Source organism: Rutilus rutilus (genome assembly GCF_951802725.1).
Source record: "Rutilus rutilus genome assembly, chromosome: 11".
NCBI lineage: Eukaryota > Metazoa > Chordata > Actinopteri > Cypriniformes > Leuciscidae > Rutilus > Rutilus rutilus.
In genome coordinates, this window is record NC_140216.1 from 38,667,352 (window position 1) to 38,691,295 (window position 23,944).

Consider the following 23,944-nt stretch of genomic DNA (forward strand, 5'->3'; position numbering starts at 1 on the left):
CATTTATAGGACATAAAAGGGTATGTGCGGCAAAAGTGAAAGTAGGCTAGGTGAAATGTTTCGAAATGTCTCTTTGCACAGCAAAGCACCCGTTTCAATAAAAGATATATTAAAGTTTATATAGCCTACTTTCACATTTTCGCTGCTGTTCTAAAAATGGTTTTCGCCACTTAAACAAGCTGCAGCTGCTTGAATCCCAGTGCAGGAGCTCTAGGTTACCACAGAAACATAAGCGGTTAGTTGATTGCTGTGGTGACTCGTGACACTCGCGAACAGCACTGAACACGCACTTTTGCCGGTACAACTTGAATATTATTATTATGATCATAAACTTTTCATTAACTTCGGTAGGCTGTACAACAAGGGAATGCAGATGATGGGCAGCCTGCCTGCCTTTTTTCTGCTCACCGTGTCGGTGTGATTGATGTCCGCTCCCTGTCCCAGCAGGACTCTCACCATGGCCACGTGTCCGTGTGCGGCGGCCAGATGTAGACAGGAGCGTCCCCGTGTGTCTGTGAGGTGCAGCAGAGACGCAGACCGGCTGAGCAACAGTCCCACCACAGCCGTGTGTCCGCTCTGAGCCGCCAGGTGGAGAGGACTGGAGCCCTGAAACACACGACGGTCAGTCGCTCGGTCATTACTGCGCTCTTACATCACGCTTCAAACCCCAGCAGCGCTTCTGAGCTCTTGCCTGAATGTGTGTTTCTGCGTCAGCCTGAACGCCAGGAGAATTCAGCAGCAACCGAACCACGTTCTCATGACCGGACTGAGCCGCCAGGTGCAGAGGAGTGTAACCTGACTGAACACACACACGCACACACACACACACACACACACACACACACACACACACACACACACACACACACACACACACACACACACACACACATACATAAAAAACTATACATTACTGACTTCAAATGTTAGTAAACAGTCAAATGTCCTTAAAACAGGACATATTTGCTTAAGAAGGAAAATTACCATAAGATATTGGGACTTGTTTTGAGAGAATCAATCTTGAATAATTTATACTTCCTTTAAACAGCGAAAGCAACTGAAGCAGCATATAAACCATGAGAAAGTGTATTTACGCAGACTGTTTAATGTAACAAATGCATTTGCAAAGGAATTACTATTGTAGAACAAAAATTTATGTTTTAAAGATGATAAAATTATTAAAAAATTATAACTATATAATTAATTTATTCATTAAAATATTAATAAATATAATATATTATAATAATATATTATATAATAATAGTAAATTATTAAATTTGTATAATAATATTTATTTTTAATAATAATACTGAATGCAGAGCCTACTCAGAATAAACTTGTCTGTGCAAATATGTATTAATTAATTAATTAATTTATACATTACACATAAATACTGTAGGGATAACTTCAAAGTATCTAAAACATTTCCTAAATTATTTCATGGAAATGTTCCCACTTTTTTTAAGTGTAATACATACACTTGTATTTTCTAATAGCATTTTCTGTGCAGCTGCTTTGAAACAATACATTTTGAAAAGCGCTGAATAAAAAAACTGCATAAAATTAATTGAATTGCAGGGCTCCAGACTGCGACCAAATGTGCGACCAGTAAATTTCATCTCGTGTGTCATAGTGGGCGACAACCGACGTCGCGTCTGCGATGCTTTACGACATCACGACAAAAAGACTTGCATGTTTAATTTTTTAACGGTCCTCCATGACGGGTTCCGTCAAGAGTGAATGAGTGTGTGTGCGTGCGCGCGCGAGTGAGTGAGCGAGAGAGTGTGTGCGTGAGTGAGAGTGTGTGCGTGAGTGATGAGTGAGTGTGTGTGTGCGTGCGCGCGCAAGCGAGAGTGAGTGAATGAGTGAGTGTGTGGTGTGTGTGCGTGTATATGAGTGAGTGCGTGTGTACATATATGTGCGAGTGAATGAGTGTGTGAGACGGCTCGCGATGACTGGTCGTAAAGCAACGTGTAGTCTGACATGTTTCTTGTCCACGACATGACAAGATTTTTAGGAGATTTTTAATCTGACACAGTAACTATCGTAACATACAAAAACATTGTGTAATCTGAACCAGGCATAACTATAACTATGGTATACTGTGGTTATAAAAGTAGCCTACACATCTTTTTCCAGCACTTCAAAACTATATCATATTTAAATGTTATTTTTAATGTGTTGACCAAAACATTTTTGTTCATCCTTTAAAGATTGTCTCTATTTATAAAACTGAAAGTTTCAAGAAGTAGGAAAACTCACACTTATTTAAAAAAAAAAAGATTAAATTACCATTGTAAACATAGCTGCTGAGGGCGCTTATTGGCTATTTTCACTCCCTAATATCTATTTTGTCACTCATTTTGCTTTTGAATTAATATTAAGACATTATGAATGATAATAATTAAAGTTAACTTTATCTATACACCTCAAATTAACCTCAGTGCTTTGTCATCCCACAGTGCTACCAAACACTTTCTGTAGAACTTAGTGCCGCTGCCCTCAGATGTTAGTCTGGAGCCCTGTGAACTTAAAATAAAACTGCACCATAATTTCTGTACGTTAAGTCTATCTATTATCAAAGCATTTGTCTGTAATAGTTATTTAGGGGGAAAATGTGAAGGTGTGCCCCTAAATTTTCTGCTTGCGCTCCTAAAATTTTAAGTCAGGGGCTACAGCGCTCCTAATAAAAAAAGTTAGTCTGGAGCCCTGAATTGAGAGAAACTGTGTCACCTCAGCTAATGGCTGTTCACGTCTCTTCACGTCATCTTTGCCGCTGTTGTTTGGGAATTCGCTGCGTATCGTGGCCGGGAGTTCAGTCAGGATTTCCCTCACAAAGTCCACCTGTCCGAAACGGGCTGCCACGTGCAGAGCAGTTAACCCCGTCTACACACACACGGTTCTCACTTTAACATCACAGTTTTGTTCTGTTTACAGTTTTTCTCAGTCGCTTTGGTGCATTTCTCACATCACTATTTACATTTGCACAACAGTTAGTTCAACCTCCACAACATTCAGTCATGTGTGCACATCATAGTAGCAGTTTCTCATTCCTTCCAACAAACTGCAAATGCTTTTGGACATCCATCAACTGCTTTCATACAACTCTCTGCTGTTTTATAACATTATCATTTGCTTATGTCATGTCAGTCAAAATTAACTATACTTGTGAATGCTGAATAGTCATTCCATATAAAACTAATAGTCCTCATTTCATTGCTTGAGTCATTACATACATAAATGTTGAACTAGTTGTCAAAATCTGTCAAGCAAATTTTACACATTTTTTTAATCTTTTTTTTTCCTGAAAATGTCTCCTAAATTGAACAATTTCTCTCAGGTAAATCTCAGCTTTCACTGATGAGGAACGTCTGGATGTGCATGAATGATTACAGTACTATGTATGTTGTTTGTTCAGTTCCAGTATGTACTGCAGTATTGTGTACAGTTGTGCACAGCTCTACCCAAAGGGAGTTTATGTTTGTTGTAAATAAGGGTGTATTTTTTCTTTTGCACAATGCTGTGAACAAATTAGAATTGCAAAGAGCATATGCAGTAAAGATGTGAAACATACATATTCAGTGTCTATACTCAGTTACCTCACTAAATACAGTAATGTGTAACTTTACTGTATTTTTCAAATGGCTGTGCAAATAGTATGTAGTGCTGTCTTGAGCATTTTCAGGTAGTGTCACCAAGATCATTGGAAAACATTTACAGAGTAAACTGTCATAATGAAAACATGATAAAGCCATTTGACTATCTTGTTCATAAACAATGGTGTCAGGACTTTTCATCTTGATGACACTGACACTTTCATTGACATGAATACTTGCTTTTGAGGAATGAGCTATCCATTTTGAGCAAGTGACACGCTTTTGCAGGTTATCAACTAGGTTTTGCAGTTTGTACTAATTGTTTTGAGAACTGAATTAACTGTTGTGCAAATGCAAATAGTGATGTGAGAAATGCACCAAAGCGACTGAGAAAAACTGTAACGTTTATAAGCTTATGTCATGTGTTCATATGAAGCACCTTGGAGCTTTGGATCTTCAGGGAAACGCTTCCTTTCAGCACCTCCAGAATATGAGTGTGTCCATTCTTGGCTGCCAAATGAATGGCCGTCATGCCGCCCTGAAAGGGTCAAAGGTGGAATTATCAATGTTCTTTATTAAAGTGTTTTAATCAAATCAATTATGATTTGACTTTTCTAACTTTAGTTAGTGTGTAATGTTGCTGTTTGAGCATAAACAACATCTGCAAAGTTACGACGCTCAAAGTTCAAAGCAAAGGGAGAGATTTTCTTTTAAAGAAATCGCTTTTTAAGGACTACAACAAACAGCTGGTAGAGACTACACCACATTCCTGACATCACTAACCCTAAAATTTACATAAAACCCGCCCCCGGGAATGTGATGTATAGATTATCATGACAGAATATGCTAATCAATGACACATAAGCTACATAAATTCATCAACTAACTATTCAGAAATGTTGTCTACATGTTGTCACTTCTTCTTGAGTCTCTCCATCATTGTCTGACTCCGGTTTTGACATAAAAGGCTAAAAGTTTTTGAAATTTTCAGGACACAAGCTGTTGAAGCTCCGCCCCCTGTGCCGGGAGCAGCAGCTCATTTGCATTTAAAGGGACGACGACACACATGCATTATATTGCATTGCATAAAATGTGTGCTGGTCAACTAGTCTAAAATTAAGAAACCCCTATAAACTGTAAAAAAAAAAAAAATTTTTACAATTAAGATACTTAATTTATTATCCCAATATCCAAATATGATACTAAATACCACAGGGAAAAGGGCTTCTATTTGTGACGTGCTGCCTTTGCATTTGAACATTGCGCATTTTAAACAGGGCACGCATTAGCTGAATAAATGTTACCAATACAAACATATTTATAGAAAACATTTGACAATGATTAGACAGGAGTCCAATAATAGCATAACGAATCACTTATTCTAAAAAGAATATTAAGTATACCGGTAACGTTAGACGAATCCGACATATAAGGGCTGTTAACAGTAAAACGTTCGTCATTTAACGAATTTTAAAAACAAGGATGGATAATACAAAATGCTTTCTGGCATTTTGACAGAAAAAAAACAAAAAACAAAACCAAGTAAGAACAAAATTTTAACTTAGCCCGTCAAATTTAATTTTACAATTAGGCTATCTTCTCTCTCTTTGTGCGCGCGTCCGTGTTTGTGAGAGAGCTCGCGCAGCACTGATACAACGGTAGCCTACTTTTTAATCCATAACTAACGCGCTAGTTTTCATACAAAATAAATATGTAACATAATTAGGTACTTTAGTTATTATTAACACAATAACGTAACACATGAAGGCTACGTTTCTTAGCACTGAGAATTAATTAATAAACGCCTGTTTCTCCAGACTCGCGCTTATCCGTAATATCACATCACTTTCATAATCACTAAGCCATAGCGATTTCAAGTTTATTAAGATTTATTGTTCAGCATTTCTTGAGCATTTTATTATTTGCATGGCTGAATGATGTCTTCCTCTTTTCTGAGTGACCATGAAGAACGGAGTATTTTAAGATAATCCATGCAATCCGTGTGATCATCGAATCCATAGGATTAGGTTAACTCAGTACAATATTTCAACTTTCCATATCGAGCCCAGCCCAGCCCGTTTACCTTCAGGAGTCAGATGTAGGCTACAGTGACTACTGTACTGTCCTCGCTTATGACATCAGACGGCGGGCCGCGGGAGTGGAAGGCGGATCGAGCGGGATTCTTTATTGGTGTCGATTTTCAGTCTCTTTTTAATGATAGGCCTTACGCATCTGTCAATCATCCCCGCTTGCTATTTGGGGAATGAATCCAGCGCTATGATTGGTCGAACTCTTCTTCTTTTGCTGTTGCTTGATTTGAGGACTGCGCGTGCAGAGGCGTCACCAGGTTTTTGCGTAGTTTAGACTAACAAATCGTACCAGCGTACTTTGAAGTCAAAATGCGTATCCGCTACGCAAAATGCGTACACAGGTTGGCAGGTCTGGTGTGGTACTTTGAGCTAAAACTTCACATACACACTCTGGGGACATCAGAGACTTATTTTACATCTTGTGAAAAGGGTATTATACCAGCACTTTAAACTTCTCATACAAGTCTTTAACTGTTTGTCGGACTCACCAGATCCTCCTCCGTCACTGAAGCTCCGGCCTCCAGAAGCACTTTCACCACCTCCGTGTGTCCGCCAGCGGCTGCCAGATGCAGCGGACACACGCCGTTAGCCTGGACAGAGTTAGCTTTAGTTAGAAAGAGCATAAGATATACAGGGTAACTATAGCCAACTAAAACAGGAAATAAAATCAAACACTAAACGAGCATTAAACGAAACGTGAAATAAAACAAACATTAACTGAAATAATACAAAATATAATTATTAATTTAGTTCAACTTGATATAATACAATTACTAAAACGGAAATAAAAATTAATAAACACTAGATAGACATATTTAAAAAAATAAACAAAACCATGAAAAATACTTGAAATAAAATGAGTGGTAACTGAAAAAATATTTTACAAAAATAAACTGAAAATAAACTAACAACAAAATAAAAATAAATACTATATAGACATATTTAAAAAATAATAACAATAAAATAAAACCATAAAAATACTTTCTTTTCTTGAAATAAAATAAATGTTAACTGAAATAAAATATAAAAAAAAACTTAAACGTATTTTATTTTAGCTAGCTGCCAAGGAAACAATTCTTATTTTAATTTAGTTTAATTTGATGTAGTAAAATGAATAAAACTCTAATAAAATGAATAAACACTATATAAACATAAAAAAACTAAAAACATAAAAAAAACATTTTTGTTACTTGAAATAAAATGTTAACTGAAATAAAATATAAAAACCCTTTTATTTCAGCCAGTTGCCAACTTTTTAGTTAGTACTAAATGAAAATTTGAAATAAAAAACAAACAATATATAGCTCAATAAAATAAAATAAAAATCACACAACAAAATAACTTGGCAATTGGAAAATACAAGAATAAAAATCTACTTCAAAACTGTGTGTGTGTGTGTGTTAATAGTATCTTAATGATATTAAAATAATAAAACATAAAACGATGTAATTTCCTGACCGGCGGTGGCCTTTAACCCTTGACCTGACCTTGTTGTTGAGTGTGAACGGTCCTCCTTGACTGAACATGAGCAGTTCTCTGATGACAGCCGCACTGCCTTTAGCCGCAGCGATGTGTGCGCAGGTCGCGCCCTCCATGTTAGCTAGTGTGGCTAATTCAGGCCTGTGCCTCAGAAACAGCTTCACCACCTCAGAGTGATCGCTCTCCGCCGCCAGATGAAGAGGAGTCTGTCCGTGCTGAAACACAACAGCACTAAACCATCCATTATCGGTCAGCTATAAAGGAGGAATCAGGATCTTGGGGAATATGAGAAGCCAAATTACCATAACATATAAAGACTTATTTTGAGAATATATATCAAATATCTTATACTACCTTTACACAGCAAAAATGTGCATCTTAAGTAGCATGAAAAGGTGCATTTACATGACAATAGCAGAAAAAATATGAAATTATTTAAATATGAAATTATGAATATATATTAATGAATTTATGAATCAAAATATACATAATTGTTTTTTCATGTTATTTAAAAGTGCATTAACTTATGTTAACAGTTACCTTTTTGATCCTAAAAATTTATTAGTAAATGCTGAAATTCACATTAACTAGATTAATAAATTATGTAAGTGTTGTTCATTGTCAGTTCTAATGTTAACTAATGTTAACATGAAAATTTTTGTATTGTGTAAGGTAACTAATGTTGTAAGGTAAATTGTTTATTAATGTAATAGCACTAACTAGTATGTACCGTAATATAATATAATATAATATAATATAATATAATATAATATAATATAATATAATATAATATAATATAATATAATATAATATAATATAATAAATATAGAGTCTTAAGAGTCTTAGAGCCTTTAGAGTCTACATAGAATATATTTGGCTGTGTAAAGTATGTTTATGTAGATAATTAAAATATATTATATTAAGTTCACTACAAATATTTAACTGCAAATAAAGCAAAAAAAAACTGACCGATGACAAAAAATAATAATCACAAAGTAGGCTAGTTAATCTAAGCTTGGTTTTTTACTTTGCTGGCAAGTCAATTTTTGAAGTTAGAAACATTAAAAAAGGGTCAAATCGTAATGTTGGTGGATTTGAGGGTGGAAACGTGATGCAAGATTAAATAAATGCATTATTTATTGCAAGTGTCAATGTTTCCGTGTCATATTTACAGCCGACAGAGCTGTGTCACGTCACTCACGATATCTGCGGCAGTGATGTCAGCTTTCAGGTTTAATAAGCTGCTGCAAACGTCCAGCTGCCCGCCGACGGCTGCTAAATGAAGAGGCGTCTGCTTTCTCTGTGAACAAGAGACATCCAGGTGAGTTTCTCCGGCTTTAAGTCACATGAGGGGCTTTCGCACCGGATAGTTCTAGGATCTTGCCACCAGGGTGGTTCCCCGAGAACTAATGGTTCCCATAGGAACGTTTTCCTGGTTGCATTCGCACTGCCAGTAGGAACTCTGAAGTGACGTAAGCTGCGCTTGTTGTTGTGACTTTTATTTTGACGGCGCGGCGGACCTTTATTTTGATGGCACTGAGAACGCCAGAGCCTGAGCAAACAGTGCTCGCATCCATGTTCATTAGTTTACGATCTGTCTAACAGTCTAATACGTTATTAGATAGTTATACATAGAAAGTAGACAGTAATGAAAAGTTATTAGCGTATGCCGTGTGGTTGATGTCCAGTGTCGCTAGCTGAGCAGAAATGCAAAATCATGTTTCGCATGGTCCTCTCAAAGTCGCGTTGGATTTACTCCTCAGCGTAAAAGTTAAGAGGCCCATCTCTCACTGTTTTCCATGTTCGTTGAGTTAGTTTCTGGAGTAAATATATAGGCTATAATTTGTGTGTTTACACAGCCTTTTTAAAAATGGCGGGTTCTAGTGTTTCGCGTGCGTTCGGCCAATCAGCGCACACTAACGTCACGGATAGTTCCTACAGTGCTGGTTTAGATCGACTCTGAAGTAGGAGCTGAATTAGTTCCTCCAAAAGGAGTTCCTAGAACTAAAATCTTTCCTATTTCTAGGAACTATGAAAATGTTCCTCTGGTGCGAAAGTCCCTATAAACTCTGCAGAGATCTCGGCTCTTACCAGAGAGAGAGCATCAACGCTGGCCTGATGGGTCTCCACCAGTAACCGGACGAGCCGCGCCGACCCGCTCTGAGCGCTGAGGTGAAGAGGCGTCAGGCCCAGTTTGGTCTTGGCGTTCACAAAGGCCTTATGGGACAGCAGGATATCCACGATGTCTTGATGACCTTGTTCTGCCGCCAGATGAATGGCGGCCTTCCCCTCCTGTTGATATTTCACAAAAATCACAATTCATGAATCAAGTTCTTCAGGACCGAAAGTCTCAAAATAAAAGGCTATTATGTAACAAACTTATTTAAAGTGCCCCTATTATGCTATTTTCGTCTCTCACAATAGGCTCACATGCATCCAAGGTCAAAAACACTTTCATTTTCACATAATATCCAATGCAGCATCAACTCTTCTCTCACAGTGTCTGAAACGGCACTGCCTTTCCAAGAGCCTGCTCTGATTGGTCAAAATATTGGTCAGTCTGTTGTGATTGGTTGATTGTTTCCAGCGCGTGACAGAATCCAAAAGCACATTATATCTGACCTTCAGCTCTTCCTCAGCTCTCGATACACCGTGATACGAACAGTAACGATGGCTCGGTTTTACAGTATCAATCTGACCAAAGTGGATTTGCTTTGGCAGCAGAAAACAGCGTCTCTGATACAACTACAGTGTTTGAGGGCGGAGCAAATCAGACGCTGTTCACCAGTAGCCAATGAAAACCATAGACTGATATTATGCAGATTTGTTACAAACCTATGAAGGTTTAAGCAGGAAGTAAGACTGAAATTACTGACGACTCGTTTCAGGCAGTTCAGAATCTCTTCTTTCTTTTGGGAGAAAATAACTTTATTTGTTGTGCACTTTGATCTTTGAAACAGAGCTTTTACATTCACAAACAGCTTTATTACACACTACATGAAAGGTAATATCCAAAAAAGCATAATGGGGCACTTTAAACTCTGCATGCTGCTTTTTAAATACTACACTAGCAGATAAATATTGTTACTAATGTTATTTCTAAAACATGTTTTTTTGGATATTTCTTTGAAGTTTCTTGGGGTAGCATGGTTAATACAGCGAATATTCAGTATCATATTACCATCTGTACTAAAATTATTAAAACGAACTAAAATCTTAATGCATACTATAATAGTATATAAACAATACTAAAGTAACACTGATCCAGACGAGTCAATAATAAGCTTGAGTGAATAATCGTCTTTCTGACCTCATCAAACACGTCCACTCTGGCATTGTTTTGCAGCAGGACCCTCACGACCTCTGTGTGACCCTGATCTGCGGCCAACAACAGCGGAGACCAGCCGTTCTGTGACACACACACCAACATATGCACAAACACATCAATACACAAGCTCAACTTTAACTACACCAAACTGTTTACAGTGAAGCTACTGTGCCAAACTGACAGAAAACATGCTAAATAACGGTTTGCATCCAGAGTTATTATTGTTAATTAAAACTATTACAATTATTTTTGTCAATTAAAATAAAGTTAAAATGAAACAAAATAAAATATTATTATTAGATGAAAAATAAGTTGCCCGGCCAACTAACTGAAATAAGTTGAAGCACTTGAATTACTGACTGGAAATCAATCAAACTGAATTAAAACTAAAACAAAAATTAAAATTAAATTAAACCTAAAAATAAATTAATCCTAAAAAGTAATATTTAAAAGTGAAAAAAGCAACATAATTACAAAAAATTTAAATTTAATTTAAAATATAAAGATAAAACCTTATCCAAAATAGTAATACAAATTATAATAGTTTATAATAAAATAACACAAGCAAAAACATTTTATTAGTGTTTTGAAGATTTTTCCCCCAAATGTTTCTGCTGAACACAAAAGAAGATATTTATGAAGAATCTCAGTAACCAAACAGTTGATTGGACCCCATTGACTTTCATAGTATTTTCTCCCACACTATAAGTCAATGGGGCCCACCGAATGTTTACTTACCCATATTATTCAAAATATCTTCTTTTGTGTTCAGCAGAAGAAAGAAACTCAACTCATACAGGTTTGGAACGACCTAAGGGTGAGTAAATGATGACAGAATTTTCACTTTTGAGTGAACTATCCCTTTAATAAAGCGAGATCTTTCTAAGATGTGAAGCAGATCTCATGTTGATTCGTACCGTGGTGTGTTTGTTGATGGCAGTCTGGAGCTGGTTGGTGGGGACGTTACTGAGCATCTCCTGAAGAACGGCAGTATTTCCCACCCTGGCGCTGTAATGAAGAGGCGTCTCTCCACTCTGAGTAAAGCAACATGTTCAGAATACTAGCTTACTAAATACCGATCAGATTGGTTTAAAAATGTGCATAGGGCCCTATCATACACCCGATGCAATGCAAGCGCGATGCAAGTGTTTTTGCTAGTTTCAGCCTGACGCAGTTATCATTTTCACGTCCTGCATGAAAACTCTTATTATTGTTTAAATAGCAAATGCATTTGCGCCCATCTGTGCGCGCATCGGCTGCTGGTCTGAAAACGAGGTGTGTGTTCAGGTGCATTGTTGGTGTGTTGCTATTTTGAGGAATTGAAATAGACTGCGCCATTGACCACTGGTTTGTAGGGGTGTCAAAATTAATCGTTTCTACGATGCATCGCGATGCAGACGAGGACGATTCGGTATCGGTTCAGTAATAGACCATAACGATTATAATGTACGGACTTTTCTGACGTCATTTGTCGCGTACGTGCATTGTGGCGGAAGCATACAATGGCAGAGGGAGGCGAGACGCGAGTGCGAGAATATTAAAAATGCTCCAACTACTTTAAAAGCCGACATCTGGGCACGTTTCGGCTTTTAGGAACAACCTGGTAAGCACGACCTGCAGAAGACACGCGCTGTACTGTGCGTTCATGTCACACACAAATAGAATATGCAGGAGGTAGGCTAATACCAATAACTTCATAAACCACGTTAGCCGTTTTCACCCCAAGCTGTTAACGCCTGGCAGAGTCAGAGAGATGCGCGGATGAGCTCCAACGCCGAATCCGCAGCCAAAAATAAACAGTCCACCCGCCCCAATAATATTCTCTGATTTAAGTATCCGCACCCGATGGTCAAATTACAATTATTCTGTGTTGTTACGCGTGATTATAAATGGATGATCGTCACCTTCAACAGCGGACTCGGCGACGGTTGATGCGCGGATCTTTAATGGTAACATAATAGCCTACACTGATTAATGAGCGCTGCTTTTAAATGAACATTTTTGTAAAACAAAATTTATTTGACAGATTTTCCTTTTCTTAATGGCATAAACAAGCTTTACTCCCTTGAAACTTTAACTGGAATGTCACTGTTTCTGTCACTGCGACTTCCCAAGCACACACACACGTGCGCACACATTACTTTTGAAGAGAAATTTAAAATTGAGGATGCAGTGCATCGCGATGCATTGTGATATCGAATTGAACTGAATCGATGACATGATAATCGTAATCGAACCGAACCGTGAGACCAGTGTAGGTTCACACCCCTACTGGTTTGGTCTAAAGTCAATGGCGCAATATTTTTTTTGTTATTTAAAGAGCGCGTTAGTAATGTGCGCCTATAGGCGGGTCCACAACACGGTTGCACTCTGCTTATTACACACACACTCTGCTTATTACACACACAGGGACACACAGCAGCACATAAACATGCCAAATATTAAAAATAAAAGGATTACAATATAAAAGATTAATATTGTGTACATAAAGATATGGTGGAATCCGGCTAGTCCTGTAGATGGTCTGCTAGCGCTTTAACCTCGTGCACGAGCAGATCCTTTACCTCTCTGCAGATGCGTTCAGTCTTTCCACTTGCAAATTCCACCATGTAAATAGCAATCCACCATGGGAATAGGAGATGAGACTCTGATTGGTTTATGGCACGTTAAGCCCAAAACACACCCACTACTCATTAAGAGAATAGGGACAACCCTTTTAGATCATGCACCGGGACCGCCGACCATTTTTCCCGTCGTTAAACTAGCAAAAGTGGATTCGGACACGCCCTAAGTGCACTTGCGCCCTGCGCTTTAGACCATGCGCTTTGATCGTTAAAATAGGGCCCATTATGTGACTGGCCGACACACACCTGTCGGGTGACGGCAGTGATGTCAGCATGATGCTCCATCAGGGTCTTGATGATGCAGATGTCCTCATCTGTCTGATGCACTGAGTCCCTCCTGAGCTGAGCTGCCAGGTGCAGTGGCGTCTCACCGATCTGCAGGGGGCGCCAAACCACCACCACCACGCACAAGCAAAGCATGCTGGGTTTCATTTGTCTCAGGTGCATTTGTAGTTTATCACGTCATTATCATTTATTTATCCTTGAGTCTGACCTGGTTCCCTTCACGGACGCAGAGCTCCGCCTCCTGACGGCTTCTCTCATTGGTCAGAGAGTTTAAGATCTCCTCCACAACGGGAGCGTGACAGTGACGCACCGCAACATGGAGAGAGTTTTCATCAACCTGAATAAAAAAAAGATATAAAAAATAAATAGACAGACAAACAGACAGGACAGATAGATAGAATGACAGAAAGATAGATAGATATAGACAGACATAATGACAGCAAATAAATAAGTTAATAAAAAAACAAAAATAATATATATATAATTTAAATCTTAGTATAGCTATATCTCATATTGTACAAAATAGATTTTAAAAGGTGGGGTGGGTGGGTTGAATTAAAAAAACAAAAAAAACAAACAGATATTAAATGTAAGCACTATATATATATATATATATATATATATATATATATACACACACACACACACCTTTAATATCAGTTTTGTGTTTTAGAAATTAAATTCAACACTTTATTATTTAAATATAATTTAATGACTACAATTTTTATTATATATTTACTCAAAATTACTCACAAAATTGTTTATCATTTGACAGTTTGTCAATAATGTTAATATATACAACCTCATTATAAAATGTTACCAAAGAAAAATGTTATAAATATATATTTTTTATGATTCTATATCATTAATGAGGTTGTATGTATTAACATCATTTAATGCATTAGCCATCATGTATTTTATTTTTATATTTTATTGTTTAACTTTTGCTTGCAGTGTCTCAGCTTAAGATGCAGCATCTCTCCAGGAAAGTTTGGCAACGTACCTTCGATTTCCAGGTGACGTCGCCGCCCTCCTGGATCAGCGCTCGCATCATCTCCAGAGCGCCGTGACGCGCGGCTACATGCATAGCGGTCTCTCCGTTCTGATGAGAGAGGGAAACACTGTTTCAGTGCCATGTTACAGAACATACAGTATAACTGTGTGACCCAGTGACTCCTTCTGACGACCTCCTGCTCTGCGTTCACATCCGCGCCGCTCTTCAGAAGCATCTCAGCCGCTCTCACACCGTCCTTCACTCTCGCTGCGATGTGCAGAGGGGTTTCCTGCGCCTGAATAGAGGACACACACACATGAACCAAGGGTTTGCTTTCGTTCCCTGTAGATCCAACGTATACACCAACAACTTTCCTTAATTGTTTTACTAAGCCGGAGACATTTTTTTTTCTTGCACTGATAAATTATGTAGATTTTTTCAGATCATTAGTTAACAATGAAAAATACTTATGAAGTATTTATTAATCTCAGTTAATGTTACTGTCAACATTTACTAATACCACTGTTATTTTATTATAACTGACATTCTATTATGGTTTTTATTAATAGTTTGATGTAGTTTTTATTTTTATATTTGAAATTTTTTTATTAGAAATTTGTCTTTTATGTCTATTTTATCTTTTTCTGTGTCATTTTATTTCAGTTTAGTTTTAGTTATTTTAATAATAATCATAATTATAATAATAATAATACATTTTAAACTAAATAAATATGAAAATTGTTTCCTAGGCAAGTAGCTGAAATAAAACAAGTTTATTTTATTATATACTAACAATAAACAGCTGCATTTTAATTAACTACAAAGATGAATACATTTACATTTATGCATTTAGTAGACGCTTTTATTTAAAGCGATTTACAAAAGAGGAATAAAAGCAATTTGTCAAAGAGACAACAATATTCATAATATACAGCACCAGGTTTATTAGACAGCTAGATTAAGAACAAAGCTAGAGGGTATGCAAATGTATTGCTCATGTTCATTAATGCTAATTAATTTATTAGTTGAGATGATCCTTTAAAATAATAACATCTCACTGAACTCTAGGGTTGGGTATTGGTTGGGTTTTATCCGATATCAGTACCTACTCGGTATTTTTTAAACGGTTCCGGTGCTTAAACGGTTCTTGAAAAGGGGAACTTAAAGGGGTCATATAATGGTACATGCACTTTTACAAGTTGATTGCACTGAAATGTCTGTTGGCAGTGCCTGTACACAACCATCCTATCATGATAAAAATCCATCCAGTGGTTTTGTTTTAATCTCCTTATATGTTTGACCATCTATGAAATCAAGCCGTTCGATATTGTGACGTCATAAGATCGTACGCCCCTCCCACGATTGTGATTGACAGCCGTGTTTCAACACAAGACCCGCCCTGAGCAAGCTGTGACAGCCGTCGTCATAGTAGTCCGCCATTGTTGATATGCTGGAGTAGAATGGCGTCTACGCGATTGTGGTGTTCTGTTCTTAGATGTAATAAGGAACACAGCAGTCATTTGGATGTTCCTAAATCTGAGCCGTTATAGATGCAGTGGCTGAGTTTTGTTTTTGAAGCGATATGCCCAAAGGATTGACGCGGGGATTCCCTCACGGGGATTCCCCACGATCTTCTGTGCTTTCATGTTTACGCGAATCATTTCACACCAGACAGCTTTACAAACGAGAAAAAACGGATCGGTACCAACGTGTTCCTGCTGAACCTCCAGAAGATGTGAGTGTAATGTTTTATTAACCTTTATATTAGTATTTATATTAATCTTTGCGAAATTTGCAAACCTTGCTGCAGGCTTCACGATGAATGCATCTAAGGTTTACACTCAGGGTACATTACAGCATGTTTTCTATGTACGACGTTCTCAATATAATTCATAATCCCACGTTTATAATGAACAACGCGTGGTTATTGTGTTACAAACGGTGTACACACAGAACAGAGGGGCGGGGTGAGCAAAGCTCATTATCATTTAAAGACACATGCACTGAAACGGCGTGCTGAAAACAGAGCTGTTTTTGACCAGGTAAAATTAGTGTTTTCTTACAATACTAATGAGAATTTTTAATTAAAGTATATTACAAACTTTTAATTTAGACCCTAAAGAATCATATTAGCTTGTACAAAAATGGCATTATATGACCCCTTTAAGAAAACGAAACCGTGCACAGTTTATCAAAAAAAAAAAAAACCTCTCTGTGTGTGTGTGTGTGTGTGTGTCCGTGTCCAAACTGGACACAATATTAACTTAAATCTTTAAAGATTTTCTGATTTCTGATTAAATGAAAAATTGCGCCGTTTAATAGGCTACTGCATGTAGCCTAAAACACTTAAGTTAAGATCAAAATTTTGTCTTCTCATATTATGACTTTTACTTTAAAACAGAGAAATATCTGACACTGAGCAGACATATTTAACACACACAGTATAGCCTCATATAAATATACTTCATATACTTCATACTTGATATGCAAGATTTGCAGTTGGCATTAAAATACTAGACTTACCATGTCCACCACGACACTGGCAGCTGAACTTGAACTTTCGTCAGGCGTGTCAGAGGTTTTGGGTTCTAATCCGCATTCGTACAGTTTTTAAAAAAAAAATTATGCTCATCAGTGGTTGTATATCAAGCAGGGACACGTTTGTGTGCATTATGTTTTGTGTTTTCACCAGGACGAATAGAGTCTCCGCAACGTATTGAAGCGTGCGTCCGAGTGAAGACAGTGCGGTGGGAAAACACTGTATCAGCGCCACTGATCGCAGCGGCAACGAGCACTTTGATCACTTGATTTAAAAAACACATTTCAGTGCTAGATCGTCTCTTATTTAACAAACGAACGAAATGAATGCTCTGCTGGTTAACTGGAGATGTTTTATTATTGGAACATTCGTGCCGCGAGATGTTTTATAGGGGGCGGTAAAATAAGTCAGGCACTGAAATCAGGCACCGAAAGTTTCGTTCTTATTCGGTCTCATTACTACCGTTTACGTCGGAACCGGTTCCCTATTGGAACCGGGTTTCGGTACCCAAGCCTACTGAACTCTGATGGAAATTTCTGGTGTAAATGGTAACACTTTTATTTTACAGTGTCCTTGTTACATATGTTACATGTACTTACCATAGTAATAACAGTAAATTATGCATAATTACATGCAACTAATCCTCAACCAAATCCTAATCCTACCCTAACCTTATAGTAAGTACATGTAGATGCTTAATATTACTCAGTACTTAAATACATAATTACACTGTAACAATGACACCTTAAAATAAAGTGTAACCGTTTTTTTTTAAGGTGTTCTCGTTACCTTTCCTCCCCTGAGCTGCACATGTGCCCCGAATCCCAGTAACATCTGCACCACCTGTGGCTTGCAGTTCTCCACTGCGGTGTGAAGAGCCGTCCGTCCATCTTTAGTGGTGGCGTCCACGTGCGCCCCCTTCTGGAGCAGAGCCTTCACTACAGCCGTGTGGCCTTTCTTAGCCGCGGCGTGAAGACAAACCGCCCCCGACTGCCAAAAATTACACAACGTCCAACTATGCACAATAATACATTATATAAATATGTTTAGTCACATCAGTTCAGAAAACAAGATCTAAACAGGTGCTCCGGATCTAACCAAACATTTTACCCTTCAAGAACCAGAGTTATAATATGAAACAAGATTTGATCTTCAGGCCGTCACACTTGCAGGGGTGATAGTAGAAAAAAATCCCGAGCCTGAACTTTTTTCCCTGGGAGGTAAGCGGCCCCTAAGCCAAGATATATGCCCTGATTAACATAATTGTCAAGCGGGATTCAGGGGTGTGCTCCCCTAGGAGAACATTTTGATAAATAGTCCCTTAAATGATAGAGTCTTGTGACTTTTGTGGATATAAATGGACATCATTCAGATGTGAGATGAACAAATCCAATACAAGCCTATATTTCAGTAGCAGGTTTCAGTAAGTCAAATTTAAGACTTTTTAAAGACATTTTAAGACCATAAAGACTGAAATTTAAGACCTCTGACGCATTGCCAAAAAAAATATTCAAATCGAAGAATTCATTTTATTTCAATGAATTCAGTCATTGAAAAAGCATTAATTTAATTTACAGATAAAGCAATCACATTAGTAACCTTCCACACCCAACAACGCGTGTCAGAGAACAGAATCAGATATAAAAAAAATTTATAGAAAATTGTACTTTGCATATTATACTGTAAAAAACACATAATTAGTTGATCATAGTTGATCATAACTAGAAATGAAATGGCATGAACATTTCATTTCATGATTATAGTGACAAAAATGATCACGGTTATCACAGAATCCTGTTCAAAACGTACTAATACTACACAATGAAATCAATTCACCAAGTTTTATGTCGAAAACCAGCAAATAACAAATAAAAAAAGCATCAATATGCACTTTTTGTTTACATAAACATTAAAATAATACCATTAAAAATGATAGCCAGATTTTAAAAGTGTCTTGCAACATGTTATATACTAACATGTACAAGTTCAAAAAGTTTTGACAAAAGTTTTTTATAAAAAGATAAACCTCACATATTTCAGACTTTAAATGATTATTTATAAAAAGAATGAGTCAATAAAAGATAAATTACTGACATTTACAATGCACTTTAGCTTATCTTTTATTATTAATAGTAAAATTAGGTCCGATTTTCCCGTGGCGTCTGTCGTTGCTATGCAACCATGCTCTGCGCTCCCACAACGACAAAAAGTTTTAGTGGCTAATGGATTTCCACTGCCGAAAAACATGGAAAAAAACGAGCGCGTCGCTTCAATTATGAGTGTGCTTATTACAGCTTACCGCGCACCTACATTTGAATGAACTTGAGCGCGCAAAAGACGCGATATATGAAGGTGAGCTACCTCAAATCAGGCCACGAGCTACTGGAGCTCGCGATAATTTTTTCATCAAGTTTGATCCACCTTTATCGACAAGTTTGGTGTCTTCCCCTGGCTTCATACAGTTGCACTCCATGACGTTGGCTATGTTTTGCGCTGCCAGTGTGGGAAACACATCCGTAGTGTATGGGAAACACAAAACAAATTTGCACGTGGAGTGACTGCTGAATCTATCTGATTGGCCAAAACCCAAGACCAGCCCCTGCCTACCCTATTACCGATTGGCTGAAGTAGGCTTACTGGTGTGGTTTAGTGAAAGCAAAGCTCCTCTCACGCGAACCGTGTTTTTTTTTTTTTTTTGCAGACACATCTGTACGCCGGAAATCCGGAGCGCTATCAGGCCTGCACTTGTGGTAATCAATCTACTAATCTAATCTAAGATAGTTTCTCTGATGTGTTCAGTACCTTGTTTGGCATGTGCAACAAGACGCCTTTCCTCAGGAGCGTGAGAGCAGTCGCAGGGTGACCGCACTGGGACGCGATGTGCAAAAGTGTGTTGCCGTCCTGTACGGGATCATCCGGAAGAGATTCATTAGAAACATGTTCACTGATTACAACACAGGGAAATAACACATTTATAGTGTGTTCAAGGCCATAAAAGAGAAACATATGCGATCTCTTTATTTCTCAGTTCTTTGTTTTCTAGACAGCAATTACATTAATGATATATTTGAAAACAAATGGAAACTTTTGCTGAAATCTCTTGCTTCTCAGATCCCAGTCTCATCATATGATATGCATCACAACATCGTCTCAAAATGTGCTCCAATTTGCACTCAAAGTCTGCAGTAAAAGTCAAAATCTCAGTATGAACTCAAACATTTTTCATTAAATGATCTGAGATGCTCCACATTCATTGTGTAGCTCTATACTCTATATACAACTATTGACTCTTTTGTGTCTGTTTTTATTTCTGAACCTTTAATTTTTTTCAATGCATATGTATGTGTAAGCAATAACAAATGGTTTGAAAGCGAGTCACCTTCGTTCTTGCTAACACACATGACTTGAATTTCTCTGTGAGGATCTCGACGACATTGGTGTGCCCCTGCTCTGCTGCGATGTGTAGAGGAGATCTGTCCATCTGAGACAGAAGAGAAAGAAAGAAGTGAACAAATCAACAACAGTACACACTTCTATCATGTACAATATGCATGGACAGATGTATGGATGGATGGATGGGATGAATGGGCAGAAGAATAAATTAATGTATGGATGGATTTCTGAGAGAAAATTTCTTCAAAGAAACAGCAAGTTTTTAATTGAATCAAACATAAAATTGTGAAGTAGAAAGATTGAAAATAGTATTTTCTTGTAAACCATACTCCAATAATCTTTGTTTTATTTACAATTTCAATTTACAGTTTGTACAGTATTTGAGAGCTACTGTTTGCTTTTGGTGATTCACATTGAGACTTGTGTTTCCTCTCTTTGTGTCTTTCTGTCTCACCTTGTCTAAGATGTTGGGACTGGCCTTGCAGAGGTGTAACAACTTCAGCATGTTCTCGTCTCCTTCCAGAGCGGCGATGTGCAGAGGAGTCTGCCACTCATTCTGTGAACACACAAGGCATGCTGGGTAATTAGCTCAACGCCACGCTGTCGAATCCAGTTGGAGAAATCTCACCGAATAGGAAATCTGCATGTCAGCTCACACGATTTGTGCATTTCAAACAGCAGCACAACACTGACTTGTATGTTCTGTGTATTAGTAAACCTCAGTGTCTCTTTATTGGTTTCAGTGCTGTAAATAATGCGAGCGTGTGCGTTTCAAATAAAGATGAAGCACTCGGATGCTCTCTACTGAACACAGGCGTCTACTGAACGATGAATAACTGATCAGAAAGCACTTAAATATGAAGCACAATCCATCAGTGCTTCTTCAATTTGGGAATATTACTGTTTGATGCACATAACCTTCTACAAGCTCACTGGCCTTTAACAGGACAAGCATCTTCCTCCATCCATCCACCCTTCACACTCAACCTTCATTCCTTTCCAAACCTCACAGAAAACTCCTGATCGTTCCAGAAACACTCCCAGCCGTCCCGGCAGACGTTAAAGCTAACGCTCAGTGACGGTGAAGACTGGCTTCTTACCTTACATTTCAAAGTAGGATTTTTGTGTGCAACCCTTTTTCACGTGGCCTGAAGAGAAACAACCGGCTCCGTGCTGATCTTCATACCTCAAACCTCTAATGCTAGCATAGTGTCTCCAACAAAACTAGAGAAATAAGAACATATGTCGAAAGGTCCTTTCATATTCATGACTTTGAGGTTTCTTGGGCTTTTCAAAGCAGCAATAAGAGGTTCCCTTTCGAAAGGTCACTTCGTATTGCGTCTGCTAGACACGATGGGGAAAACTCCTTTTTCTCCGATTACTGAAGTCTTTTATAAAATAACGCAGTAACAGTGCAGTGATCTACACGCACACACGCTTGATCGCCAGAAGCCTACGCCGACTCAGCAGCCAGCCGAACCAGCGCCTGAGCGACGACAGCGCCCTCATCAGGCGAAACGCTTCTCGTCTAAGTGTCAGGGACCCCGGCCTAGGATTACACTGGACCCTGAGACACAGAAGTAGTCCTGATCATCCAGACTGGAAGAGGGGAGGGTTAAGTCTCGCTGCGGCCGGACCACACTCCAAAAAGCCCAGTGTACCTCCAGATGTTGCAATTGCAGGCTATGTGCCCGTCCAAGTTCACGCACCCTTGCAATTGACTGCTGTTATAGCGAACATTTGAATTATTATTTTTAATTTCTTAAAGCATTTTAGTTTTTAATAAAATTACTAATATTTCAATTCCAATATAGTCGATTTTACATGGCGTGTTTCTTTTGTCTTCAATATTTTGTAAGAGCACTAGAGATGAATTAATGTAGTGGTGAATATTTGCCATCATCAACAACAAAACATACATGGATTTATTTGGGCTTCATAAGCATTGCCATGACAGAAGATAATTTACATAAAAAAGCAGGAGAGGAACAGGGTTGTTATCGTTATTTAAAACTAAACCTATTAAAACATTTTTGTTCATTGAAATAAAGCTGACATAAAATAAAACATAGATATTAGATGGAAACCTAGTGGCAAAGCCATCATTTCGTTTAGTTAAAGTTGAGGCACTAAAATTACTAATTAAAAAATAAAATAAATAAAAACTAAAGCTGAAATAAAAATAAATTAAACCTAAATATTAATAATAATAAAAAATATATATATATTTTTTTTACAAAAGCACTTTTTTTTATACATCTAGTTCAGTCATGAAACTCTAGAGGGCGCAGCCTGATGGTCCTTTACATGCAATATGCAAGCAATCACATCATTACCGCATGGCACAAGCTGATTGGCTCTGCTGATCCTGCAGCCAATGAGATTGCTTGCTCAACATTTAAATATTCTGGTCTGAATTCCTCTGAACCCCTCCACCTCCCCCAGCTCCACCTGCCTAGATCTGCTATGTGATTTCTGTTTTTATTATTAATTTCTATTAATGCAGCAGAAGCATGTCTTACATGTGTGTCTGTGTATCTATTAGCAGTAACAAATCCATACTTGCTCTGCGGCAGCTGTAGTCTGCCAAGACCAAATACATTAACATACTAAAACTATTTTAAGAGTTTTCATAACTGAACTAAAATTAAAGTGAAAACTGAAAATGTAAAAAATAATAGCTAATTCAAAATATGAATAAAAACAAGATTAGATTAAACTGGGAAGGGTTATAGCACTGATGTATATTGTTGACCTATTGTTAGTTTAACTGCTTCTATTGTTCTCATTTGTAAGTCGCTTGAGCGTCTGCTAAATGAATAAATGTAAATGTAGTATGCAGGTAACACTAAAATACCACTGGAGAGGAATCAGTCATCTGTACTGGATGTGGCTGAACTGATCAGCAATCACACTCCCGGTCTCTGATCCTCAGAGGATAATTGTCACGGATGTTTTTGAGACTGTTGATGGGTCTTCCGCTGCAGACAGGGGGAAGGAAGAGCCATTAACAAGGAGACGGAAATGTTGAGCAATCAAAAGGGGTAATAACGTCAACAAGGCCCTCGGGTACAAAATCTGCCTTTTCCTTATTCAAAACTCCTCCAAAATCCATTATCTCACTTCCACCCATTACCTCAATCCACATTTCTGTCATTGTCCCATGTCTTTTTCTTATCAAAGCTCTCAGTGGGATCAAATCTGTTCTTCTTTTCTGTTCCTGGCTCTCATATCTGGGTCAATTTACTGTGCAATTGTGGTGGAAAATGCAAGTTCATGCACTGCCTGGAATACAGTTGCAGGAAAAAAGTACGTCTGGATTATTCAATCTAAACTAAACGCAAGTCACATCAATAAACAATCAATCTGCATAAACACAAATTATGATACATTTCCATTCAAAAGTATTTGAATCCTCAAGGCTAATGACTTCTCCAAAAGTGAACTGGATTCTGCTAATGACATTCACTTTTGTTCACTTTTGCATTGAAAATGTAAGACTTTTTAATACTGTGTGTCCATAAAGAACAAACTCATAATCTCAAAATAAATCATATATCATGATTATTTTACTTTTATTAAAAAGCTGGAGCACATATTCAGTGAGCACTTATAT

General features: G+C 37.8%; 1 protein-coding gene across 1 annotated transcript in view; it reads right to left on the reverse strand.

Moving 5' to 3' along the window:
- trpn1 (transient receptor potential cation channel, subfamily N, member 1) overlaps positions 1-23,944 on the reverse strand; it is a gene marked incomplete at its 5' end in the record, with an annotated part of 45,261 nt that overhangs the window by 11,001 nt on the left and 10,316 nt on the right. The window contains 18 exons of the mRNA XM_084423849.1: positions 409-606; positions 692-799; positions 2,734-2,886; positions 4,036-4,134; positions 6,175-6,276; positions 7,174-7,380; positions 8,367-8,465; positions 9,257-9,457; positions 10,476-10,574; positions 11,411-11,527; positions 13,364-13,492; positions 13,611-13,739; positions 14,406-14,504; positions 14,590-14,691; positions 17,725-17,925; positions 19,738-19,836; positions 20,315-20,416; positions 20,783-20,884. Coding sequence (XP_084279975.1) covers positions 409-606; positions 692-799; positions 2,734-2,886; positions 4,036-4,134; positions 6,175-6,276; positions 7,174-7,380; positions 8,367-8,465; positions 9,257-9,457; positions 10,476-10,574; positions 11,411-11,527; positions 13,364-13,492; positions 13,611-13,739; positions 14,406-14,504; positions 14,590-14,691; positions 17,725-17,925; positions 19,738-19,836; positions 20,315-20,416; positions 20,783-20,884 — 2,346 coding nt within the window. The remainder of the gene's footprint in view (positions 1-408; positions 607-691; positions 800-2,733; positions 2,887-4,035; positions 4,135-6,174; positions 6,277-7,173; positions 7,381-8,366; positions 8,466-9,256; positions 9,458-10,475; positions 10,575-11,410; positions 11,528-13,363; positions 13,493-13,610; positions 13,740-14,405; positions 14,505-14,589; positions 14,692-17,724; positions 17,926-19,737; positions 19,837-20,314; positions 20,417-20,782; positions 20,885-23,944) is intronic.